At 38.6% G+C, this 12,243-nt stretch overlaps 1 protein-coding gene across 1 annotated transcript in view; it reads left to right on the plus strand.

The window, feature by feature from the left end:
* Window positions 1–71: 71 nt before the first annotated feature.
* Window positions 72–12,243, plus strand: part of AIDA (axin interactor, dorsalization associated) — a 35,357-nt gene continuing 23,185 nt past the window's right edge. Inside the window, exons 1-2 of the mRNA XM_006198853.4 lie at window positions 72–361; window positions 7,857–7,926. Of these exons, the coding sequence (XP_006198915.1) occupies window positions 252–361; window positions 7,857–7,926 (180 nt within the window). The 5' untranslated portion in view covers window positions 72–251. The remainder of the gene's footprint in view (window positions 362–7,856; window positions 7,927–12,243) is intronic.

The following is a 12,243-nucleotide window of genomic DNA, read 5'->3' on the forward strand; positions in this document are numbered from 1 at the left end:
GGAGCGGGGCGGCCTCAACCTAACGCGAGGCGGGGCCTCGGGGGCGGAGTCTCGGCGGGGCGGCCGCTTCGGAGCCGCAAAGTTTGGCTGTGGCGGCAAATGGGCTTGGGCGGCTCCTTGGCGGGTGGCGGTGGTGGCCGTAGCGGTTCCTTCTGGCCCTGTTAATGTCGGGGCCAGGCCCGGGGAGGATGGCGCCCTAGAGCCCGGCCTTGCTGGGGTAGGGGCGGGAGGGGACGGGGTGGGGACCGGCCATGTCGGAGGTGACCCGGAGTCTGCTGCAGCGCTGGGGCGCCAGTTTTAGGAGAGGCGCCGACTTCGATTCTTGGGGCCAGCTGGTGGAGGCGATAGACGAGTATCAGATGTGAGTGACTAACCACGGGAGCGGGCCAGACCAGCTCCAGTCGACCGCCTCCCCCTTCTTTCTGTCGGTGTCTCTCATCACTGTATTTGCAGCCAAGGCTTCTCAGGGTGGGGCCCCGCAGGCACTGGGGCTGAGATCGCACTGGCCCCAGAGAGGCTTCTCTGTAGACAACGGTCCGCTCTCTGGGGTTTCTCGCCCTTCTTCGCCCTCCGCCTCCGCAGGGCCAGTTGTGTGCAACAGGTAGCCCTGCTTTCCTTGGGCGCCGGCCCTATCAGGCTACCTACTTAGTTCCTTTCCACCGTTTTACGGGTCCCCCGCTCTGCAGTCAGTTTCCTTTCCTCCTTTCCTCCGCCTCTCTCAGGTTGCCGCCCCTCAATTTCTCTTTTGGAATCTCTGAGGAATACTTGTGTGTTCTCCGCCCACGTTCCAGGGATGAGTGGCCTTGCTCTGTGTACGGTGCCTTCCTCCTCCCATGTGGAGGACAGGAGGGAACTGATGGCAATGGAGGGGAGGGGTTGCACCCAGGAAGCAGCGAGGCCGGAGGTGGCTCATCAGCCCAAAGAAGTGTCCCCTCTCGCGCCCCTTCTCCACCCCGCTTTCTAGTGAGCCGTGTTTTCACTATTCACCTCGATTCCGTTTCGGTTTCTGGGACTGTTATTTGCTAGGCTGTGTGAGTCCCACCCACCCCCTCGCTCGGTTGCTCTGGGTGGAGTCCGCGCAGGATGTGAACAGAAGAGAGCAAAATGTGAATTAATAGAGCACGCACAGGAGCCACCACTCCCTCCTTGGGTTCCTCCTCCTTTTCCTGTGTATAATGTATAGCCGCAGGGTACATGTTAGTACCAGGTTCTTTGATCAACCCAAGTCCGATTTCTTTCCCTGTCTGGTTTCCTCCCAAAACTTCAGGAATGTTTTTAGAATTAAAAGACAAGATTTGCGTACATATATAATCTTGCATAGTTTCTTGCACGTTTTAGTGAAAAGTAAGAACTGCCTGCTAAAATGCTATTGTTTGCAAACTGTTGCCATTAATTACGTCTTGGTTTAAAGCAAATTATTGTTTGAAACCATGTATAAGGAAAACGAATTTTTCTTTCTCCTCATTGTCTTTTGGAAAGAATACAGGATGGGTACTTGGAAGATCTGACTCCTTTATTCTTTCTCTTCAGTAGTTACTTGTTTTGATCTGACCATGAAGATAATTTAAATGTGTGGATGTTCTATATCTCATCTCACTGACTTTGAATTGCCTGTAGTTTAAAAAAATCCCTGAGAACCGCCATGCTCTGGGCCATTTTGCCGTGTGTAACAACTACTGGCATTTATTTTGCACTTTCTCTTGATTTCACCTGCTCTTGCAACTATCCAGTAAGAATATTATTATTCTTATTTTACAAATATTATTATTCTTGGAGGAAACTGAAGCTCAGGTTAACCAGATTATCTAGGGTCACAACATTATACCACTGAAATCTGGGATTTTTTTTTTTCAGTTCCAGATCCTGTCTGCTATACTATCTAGTGCTTATGACATTTTTATTTAAGATGCGTTGTGTAAATGAACTGGACAAATGAGAAGATTTCCTTCGTATCCTTCTACGCTGTAGCCAGTTAGACATCAAGCGTCCACGTAAACTCATTCCGGGTGTTAACTAAACTTGCATATCCTGAAATCTCAAGCTGCCTCTCACTTGTGATGTGGTGGGACTTGGCAGCTGTTGTTACTCAGCAGCAGACCTCACCGTGGAAAGTGAAGAATACCATGTCCAATTGAAATCACAAAGGAAAACTGAATATGCAAGCTGTTCAGCTGGGAGTTCTAGAAACATCTCAATAAAGGAGTAATAGGCACGGACAAATCTATTGTTGAACCTCAATACTAACCTTGAACTTCACGATTCAGAGTAGTTCTCAACTTATGGTAAAAGCTACCAGTGTCAAATCTGAATGGAAATATGTGATGATTGGCTTAAATTTTATACACATACAGGCTACACATAAAATGCGGTTGAATTTAAAATTAATATATTGAAAAATGAAGGTCAGTTGTCTTTTATTTGAATTATTTGTTTGGGGGAAAGGCTGTAGAAAAGGAGACCATTTAGAGGCCACTCAGTGATGTAAAAAGGACTTGACAGGATTACTCACTGACTGGATATTGAGAGAGAGAAGGAGGAGGGGTCTAGAAGAACTGGCCTTTCTAACTGGGGAGGCAGGGGTCTATAGTTCCACAACTTACAGGAGTGAATGCATGGGATGGAGATGTTGGGGGAGGGAATGACCGTGTTTGTACTAAAGGTAAGAATATCGCAGCTTAAACAATTTCATCACTCAGCAAATGAGAGCTGGGCAATGTAAAAAGGGGTAAGATTTGATTTCCACCCTCAGAGTATGAGTCTAACCGAGGACTTTAGAGTATCTGGGTGTTGCTGCTGTAGAAGTCTGAAAAGAGTAAGTGCTACCCTACTCCTTGCTGTTTCCTGAAGCCTGCTTCTGCCATGCGGCTCTGTCCTTTTTCTGGAACACTCTTCCCCCACTGTCTGCTTGGGTCACTTGATCCCCTCCTTCAGGTCTTTTCCAACTATTGCCTTCCCTGGGAGGCCCTCTCCAGCCACCCTATTTAAAATTGCCCGTTTGAGCCTGCTGCCCGCTGCCACTCCCCCTGCCTCAGTCTTTGCAGTCCCGCTTATTTTTTTCCATAGTATTTATTACCATTTAAAATACAATATATTTTGTGTATTCATTTGGTTTATTGTCTCTCTCCCCACTTGAATGTAAGCTCTTTGAGGGCAGGGTTTATGAGGGGCTGTCTGGGTTTGTTCATTACGGTAGGCTTAGTGTCCAGAGTAGTACAAGGCTATTATTAAGTAATTATTTATTTAGATCTTATATAATTATTGTATTCTAGTGAATGGCTTGATTCAGGAGTATGCTCTGAGGGCATGAAGGAATGGATGCCAAAATACCGTTGGAAGATTTAAACAAATTATGTCAAAACTAAAATTGCAATCCAAAATACACGTGATGAATTCAAAGCAACTCCATCTAGCAGGCTACCTTTTTCAGCGACCTGGGGGTACCTGACCCCTAACTTAAGGTACAGTGGCATGGACTCTGCTGCTCAGAATCAGATATGTCACAGGATCAGTCCTGAGGTTTTTAACTCAGCACCGCAATAGCTTTATTGAGGTATAATTTATATACCATGAAATTCACCCATTTTACATGTACAGTCCACCCACTGTTCAATGAGTTTGAAGACTGGACAGTCCCTGTTGTTAATCATCTTTATTATGCTTTATATCAGCGCTTCTCAAGGTAGGGTCTCAGATCCTTGCCGGTCTGCAAACTGTTTCTGGTCTGCAACGAGATGAAGAAATTGAGATTTAAGATTTAGAAACTTCATAGCAATTTGACATCTTCATGATAGTTTTTATTGTGTTTTATAAAAGTATCAGCCTGAAACATACTGGGGGGAAAAAAACTAGTCCTTCACTGTAGAGAGGAAGAAGCACTGGTTTTTGTCATGGGTTGCTGTGGGGTTTCTGTGGGTCACTTGTTTAGGGCTGTCAGTATATTTAAAACTCCCCCTGGGGGATGGTCCTGTATTACCTGTGGGCGTCCTTGTAAGCTGAGGCTATTCTCTAGAGAAGAATATTTGATAGGTTTCTCACCTTTACTAATAGAATGTCTACTCTTTCACCTGCTCGTCTGATAGCCAGAGCATGCGGATTTTCCTTCAGTGGACAGATTTATGTCTTACTTTGTCTTAAAATGGTGCAATCATTTATGCATTTAGATAATTTTTTTTGCCTAGATTTTAAAAAGGTTTTTAAAGATAACTTTATTGAGGTATAATTTATACATCATAAAATTCACCCATTTCACTTGTACAGTTCAGTGAATTTTTAGTAAATTTACTACGTTATGCAACCATCATTACAATCAAATTTTGGAACATTTCCATCATCAAAAAAGAGATCCCTTGTGCTGAACACTGGAATTTGACACAACATTGTAAAATGATTATAAATCAATAAAAAATGTTAAAAAAAAAAAAAAGAGATCCCTTATGCCCACTTGCAGTCATTCCATATTCCCACTCTAGCCCCAGGCAGCCATCAATCTATATTTTGTCTCTAAAGATGAAATGAAGTGTTCTTTTCTGGACATTTCATGTAAATTGAATCACGTAGTGTGTGATCTTTTGTACGTGGCTTCTTTCATTTAGCATAATGTATTTGAGGTTTTTCCATGTTGTGACGTGTATGGGTACTTTGTTTCTTGTTACTGCTGAATGCCATTACGTTGTATGGATATACCACATTTTGTATCCATTCACTAGTTGGTGGACATTTGAGTTGTTCCTACTTTTTGACTTTTATCATTAATGTTGATATGAGCCTTCATGTGTAAGTCTTTGTGTGCACGTGTATTTTCATTATTCTTGGGCAGATACTTAGGAGTGGAATTGCTGGGTCATATGGTAAATTAATGTGTAATTTTTAAAGGGAAATTGCCAAATGGGTGTCCAAACTGAGTACCATTTTACATTTCTACCAAGCATATATGAGAATTCCTGTTCTCCACATTGACGGCATTTGCTAATGGATGTCTCTTTAATTATAGCCATTCTAACGGGTAGGTAGTGTACTTGACTGTGGTTTTAACTTGCCCTTCACTTATGACTAATGATGCTGAGCATCTTTTCATGGTGATGCTCAATTTCCTTGTAAATCTTATTTGTAAAACATCTTTTCAAATCTTTTGCCCAATTTTAAAATTGAATTGTTTGTCTTTTAACAATTGAGTTATAAGGGTTCTTTGTGTATTTGGATATAAATCCTTGATCAGATATATGTTTCCTCCCATTTGCTGCCTGATGTGTTTTGTTTGTTTTGTCTTGTGTTGCTTTTATTGACTACAACATACTTCCAAAAAAATGCACAATCATAAATGTACAACTCGATGAATTGTCACAAAGACAACACTGCTAAACAAAGGCAAGAACATTACTAAAGATTCCTTTCCTTCAGTTACACTCAGACCTATAGGCAAAGATTTCCAAGAGCGAAGTTCAGTTTTGCTTGTTCTCAACCTTACAGAAATGGAACCATACACTATGTTCTCTATCTTGTTGCTTAATTTTAGAAAAAGAGCATTCTGTTTGACTCTAACATCCTTGTCTACTGACTGTTAGCTCTTGAGCAGGAGGTTAGAGCTACACCCTTTGTTCTGATAGTAATCCTGCATAGGTTGTCACTATTAGTCTGTTGTGTGGAGAACTATTCAAATAAAGAAACTGTGCCTCACTGTAACGTCCCTGAGTTCAGGGGTGTGTAATTGGCATTGTTAAGTGTAGGCTGTGATTCCTAAAAAGAACTCCATGTAGATGGTAGGCCAGCAAGAGTTAGAAAGGAAACCAGGGACAGAACGAGGACAATGGCTATCTCTGTTTCTAATTGTGCTCACCCCTGTATAAGATCCACAAAGAACGGGTCTATGAATGATATTTGAGGAAAAATATCTTTGGGGGTTTCAGTTTTGGGGGAAAAGAAAGAAATGAATGGAAGCAATTTGATTAAGTAACATGATGGAGCTATCCTGGCAAATGTTAATGATTTTATGTAGGAGTTTCTTGCTTTTTGATAAGGAGGAGTCAACCGTTTCATAGATTGGATAGAGGCCATCAAGTGAACTTTATACCTCATCACTAAACACGTGATTGCATAGAACAGAACTTCCATGTAAGACTTTCTGGAAGCTTGGAGAACTGTCTTTTGCAATGGCTTAGGAGGAAATCTAGCACTTGCTACCCTTTGTATCCCTGCCTCCATTTGCCACGCAGAATAGTATAGTACGCTTGGGAATTGTAGTTTCAAATTCTGCCAGTTCCAAAATGTTTCACCAAAAAATCCTTTGAATTCGTTGGGTTTTTGTCCCCCTCGGCAGATTTTTAAAAACTGAGATAAATAGCACATAACATGAAATTTACCATAGTAAAGTTGTACAGTTTGGTGGGTTTTAGTATATTCACAATGTTATGCCACCACCACCACTATCTAATTCCAAAATGTTTCCATCACCCCTGAAAGAAACCCTTTACCTGATATTGGTCACTTTCAATTTTCTCCTTTCCCCAGTCCCTGGCAACCACTAACCTGCTTTCTATTTCTAGTGATTTACCTATTCTGGATATTTCGTGTAAATGGAATCATATACTATATGATCTTTTACGTCTAGCTTTTTTCATTTAACATAATGTTTTTGAAGTTCATCCATGTTGCAGCATGTATCAGTATTCCATTCCTTTTTATGGCCAAATAATATTCCATCAAATGGGTGCACCACATTTTGTTAATCCATTCATCAGTTGAGGGATATTTTGTGTAGTTCTGCTTTTTGGCTGTCACACATAATGCTGCTCCTGTGAACATTCGTGTAAGTTTTTTTGCGTGAACATATTCTCTGTTCTCTTGGGAATGTACCTAGGATTTTGAATTGCTGGGTTATGTGGTAACTCCATGTTTAACTTTCTGAGGAACTGCCAAACTGTTTTCCACAATGACTATACCATTTTACATTCCTACCGTCAACGTATAAGGGTTCCAATTTCCACATCCTTGCCAACACCCTTATATTTTTTTCTCCCTCTTTTTAAAAATTATACCCATCCTAGTGGGTGTTTGTGGTTTTGATTTATATTTCCCTGGTGACTAATGATATGATATTCATGTGATTATTCTCCATTTCTTTGGAGAAGTGTCTATTCAATCAAACCATTTACTAATTTTTTAGAGTTATTTGTCTTTCTATTGTTTAGCTGTAAGAGTCAATCCTTTGGTTTTTGCTGTCTCAGAAATAGCTTTGGTTCCTTACTGTAAGCTTAGACTTGTAACGCAGATCCATCCTTGAAAACTCACCCAATACCTAGTTCCTATTTGTAAAGTATGATGATAACTGGGCAAACAGTGATTTCCATGTCTGATTTGTAGAAGATTTTCTTTATTTTCCATGAAAAATGTTTTCAGAAGTATAATTTGATGGTGTCATCACTTTTTCACAGCTGTAATTTGAACTAATCTTATCAGCAAATTAATGATAGACTGATACAGTGTCTGTGGTTGATGCTCGCTGGAAGTGTTTAAGCAGAATCTGGACAACTGCTTATTGGCTTGTTCTAGAAGAAATTCATGCATACTAAAGAAAGTTGGACTAGATGTCATTTGAAATTCTTTACAGCTCTAAGATTCTGTTTTTACTGCCTGGAGCTGAAATTTGTCCTAGTGAAATGGTATGAAAAGTATTGTATCTTATTTTCATTGTCATTGTATAAAGAGTTTGATTCTAAAGATAACATAGATTTATAGTTTGAAAACAGAAGACAGTATCATTGTACTTCATTGTCTGTTTTTTAAGATTTAAATTGTTTTACCTTGCCCTTGAGATGATTTGCTTTTCTTCAATTCTCAAGAATGTTTTTTTCTTCTTACAGATTAGCAAGACACCTACAAAAAGAGGCCCAAGCTCAACACAATAATTCTGAATTCACAGAAGAACAAAAGGTACCATTAAATAATCTCTAGATACATCAGATTCCAAATGAAAACGGTTCTGTCTTTTGAGTCCATTAAGCAAAAACAAACGAAAACCGTTACATTTAAGTACAGAGAACGATACTGATCATGCTTTGCGGAACATTAGGTGATCACTTGGAGATACCACGTGATTTACCATGTAATAAATTTCTCACTTACTGAATTTCTTTACTCAGCCATTTAGCTTTGCTAAACTTTAATGGAGACCATTCACACTTTGGTTGGGGAGGGGGAATTCCAGAGACGAGTTTGATGGTGAGTAATTGCACCCCACCTCAGTGCTTACTTAACTCTGAACTTTCTTAACTCCTCCACCTCCTCTCAAAGCAAGCAAACAAAAACCAAACCAAACCAAACCAAAACAAACAAAAAACCCACTGAAAAAAATTAGTTCAAGAATTTGGCATAAAACTCCGTCAGCAAAATAAATGCATAATGTTTCAAAATGTTTCAGTGGTGCTCTTTTCGCCTTGAATTAAAAGTTTAATGTGTCAGGTTGATTCCCTGTAGTGCTAGAGATTGTGAAAAAGGGGATACTTTAAGAAACTTTACTTTAAAGAAGTGAGAAGTGGGAAGAAAAAATTCACTGTTTCCTGGCTCAAGGTATCGAGTGTTAAGCCAAATTTTAAACTCTTAGATATTGAAAAAATTGTCAATTTTCTTCTCATTTCTTAAGGAAAGACATTGTGAAAACCATGGTGACTTATTCTGCTTTCATTCTTTTTTTGTACAAGGGGTGGGAGTGGGAGTGATTTTTTTGCACACCTTTTAAGTAAGCCTGAACAAATTTGTTTCAGTCCTTAGACCCGTAGTCATTTGATTCTTCTTTATAAGAGTTCGAGGGGAAAAAAAACCCCAAAGATTAGGGTTAGGCCTATTTCTTACACAAGTTAGTATATTTGCTCTTTAAAAATATTTAGTGTCTGTGTTATCTAGGATACCTTTGTTTTGTATTTTAAAAAGAAATAGCACATTTAAAATTTGAAAGTGTTTATTATTCTTTTTTCCTTAGTAATTGCTAATATCCACCATAGATTTAGGAAATTTAGGATTTTAGCCCTGCAAAATAATTACCAAAGAAGAAGTGTTAGTTTTGCGTAAGGAAGGGAACAAAGGCTGTACACTTTGTCGCCTCTCTAAGATTGGTGAAATCTAAGAATTAATTAGTAAGTGATCAACTGGCATCACAGAATTGAGTTAAAATACCTGCAGATTTGACCTAAAACATACTAAAATTGTAAAAAATGACATCAGAAAATGAGCGTTGTTACCTGATGATGATTAGACTAATGAGAAGAAAGTAGCTTTTTCTTAATTTTCTTTAACTTTCTAAGGCTAAAGCTAGAGTTTGACGATGCTGTTTATTTAATCTTTAATGTACAGCTGTTCCTTACTGGGCACCTGGCTGCTGTCCTTTTTTCAGCTAATACAGCTCTTACCCTCCACGAGGCCCAGGAGGCAGCGTGACTTAGAGGAAGGAGCCTGGGATCTAGAGTCAGAACACTTGGTCTTGAATCCTAGCTCTGGCTCTGGCCTTCACTTCCTCATTGTGAAATAAGGGATTAGATAGCCCTAAATCATCTTGAAAGGTATCCCTAAATCTTCTAATGACCTCTGCCTTTGAGGTGTTCTGTCCCTCCTCCTCTCCTGGAGGCCTGATTTCTGAGGTATCATTTATAATACCTGCTTGGGAGGCCTGTGTGGCTGCCAGTTGTGACTACAGAGATTTCCCAGACATCATCTGGAGAACATTGACTCGGAAAAATTCATCAATGTTATTTGAATGGAGTTTGTGACTTGTCAGGGCTGTTAATATGTTAATGTATGTGTTGGATTTTTAAAGAGCTTGGGTAATGGAGTATTTCTTTAATTTGTTTGCTTTTGGAAGTCCCCCTCCTCCTCTTTATAGTGTTTCATTGGGTCTGGTGTTCTGAAGAACATGTTACGGGATATTTTGAAACCAACCGTTAGGTCTGCAGAATGAATTGAATGCCAGACCTGGCATGTGAGCCGAAGGAGAAGAAACTCGACTGTTTTCCTTAAAAGAGGAAAATGGAGAATGTTCTTTACATTATTCTAAGCAAAATTGTTCTTTATGTTTTCTATTTTGAATTAGATTCTTTAATGCTTTTACCATTTTAAATGTTTTTGGCAGTGACAAATTTTAGAATTATGCCAACCATTCAATAATTTGTGGAACTTTGAAAGAAGATTTTTTTTAACACCAACCGTGTCTCTAAAGTGCTTTCTTAATGAGGTTTTTTACTCTCACAATAAGATTTCACAAATATTTGATGAATAAATGCTTTGTCGGCTCTTAGGCTATTGAAATTTATTCATATTGTTATTTTAAGAGGAATCCTACTTTTTGAGTGAATCTTCACAGTACTTATTTTAAACCTAAAGAACTCTGAAGCAGAGAACTAGTGATCTCTCAGCTTTATTAACTGGTGATAAAAAAAAATCTTCATATGGATTTTCTATTCATAATATTCTCAAAGATTTCTGGTGGAAAATAAGAAAGTTTATAATTCTAAAAAAAAAAAGAAAAGAAGGTTTATAATTCTTATTTGATCCTCCCTCATGATCAGTTGACTTAGCTTTCATTTCAGCTCTTAATAGTTTTGTCATTATAACAACTGGGTTTAGTAGCCAAAGAATGGCTGCCAAAAGCTTTCATTCCATTAAATTCCCTGCTTTGGTGTAGTAGATTTTCTCATGTAAGTTTCTGGACAGAAGAGAACATCCTGTCTCATGATGCTTAGAAAGTTTTTCCCTGTTTTGAATCAAATCTAGTGGTAATGAGAATTCCAGCACTATATGCTTGTTTTATATTTTATAGGTCCCCCCTTTCCACTGCCTCCCCCTCCCTCCCTTTCTTCCCGGCCTCCTTCCCAGCTAGAAAGTACATGACTGGCTGTTTAAATCTAAAATATTAAGTCTGGATTGGGAGTATACGACTTTAACTATGTGTGTTTTTCAAACCTGTTTTTCCTGATGTAAATTAAATATGTTTCAGCAAAATTAATTTAACTTTTTAATTGTATGTGTATCTTCCACCTTTTCCTTTTTTCTTTTCCTTTAACTGCTCTTTTTGAGTTGTCGACTTCCCCAGCAATGACAAAGTAAAATAGCCGATATTCTGAAAATGAGAACGTTTTCCATTTCTATATCATGTTAGGCATAAGCAATTAATTTGAGTCAAGTTGTAATTATTTAAATCTTTCTAAAATTAAACTTCACTTACCTTCAGTGCTTAGTCTTAATGTGTATTAGTAGTCAATCCTTATATTCTGACACAAATGGCCTCGTGCTTAATAAGTTTTCTGAACCATTCCTTTCTGAGAAAGGTGAAATAATTACAGTAGCAAGCACTTGATTTTGATATCAATAAATGCTGCATGTTTTAAAAGGCATTGCTACAGCTGAAAATGATAGTGTTTCACTCCTTTTTTAATACTGAAGTTGGGTGTGGTCCCTTAAAATAGTTGTGAATAATGCCTGTTGGTATTTTGCCATAGTTCAGTAGATTCTGTGTAAAAAACTGTTGCTTCTGCTTAACTTGAAGAAATGTTTAAATTTAAAATAGGTTATTAATGGACCCAGTTGTTTACATTTTACCTTAAAAGTTAGAAACATCAAATCAAATGGAATGCATCGTAAAGAAGGCAAGGGCGTTAACTAGTATTTTGAAAGACTTACTCATTGATACATTTCCCTTAATACAGACAAGCCTTTTTAAAAATCATTTTTAAAATAACATAAAAAGTATGACCAAGTGGTTTTAAAATAAGAGTATTGCTCTGTTGTATATATTGCTATTCTATAGAGGACATTAATGTCTAGGGCAAATCGCTTAACCTCTCTTCCGTTTTCACAGCTATGAAAGTGTATCTAACTCAGGATTATAGTCAGGATTAAATGAATTAATGTCTGTAATTCCTTAGGAGAGGCTCTCACTTAGTAAGTGAGTGCTCAATAGTTGTTAGTCATTACTATTACCATGGAATCATATTTAAAATTATTAACTAGTTTTGTCAGATTTCAGTGGTTTATTTGACAGCAATGATTCTGGGGTATTAGATCTTATGTGGAGAAGACTGTTGCTGGTTCCTCTACAACAGCTATTTGAGAGGGTGAATAAATTGGTGCTCGTCTTGAACTCTTCTGCAGTAATTATATTAAATGCAATATTTAAATGTAAATTTTCAGAATAAAATTTGGCATTTTCTAAACTCTTATACTAAGATTAAAAGAAATCTTTGAAGATTGTGGAGGTAGTTA

This window comes from Vicugna pacos, chromosome 23 (genome assembly GCF_048564905.1).
Source record: "Vicugna pacos chromosome 23, VicPac4, whole genome shotgun sequence".
Lineage (NCBI taxonomy): Eukaryota > Metazoa > Chordata > Mammalia > Artiodactyla > Camelidae > Vicugna > Vicugna pacos.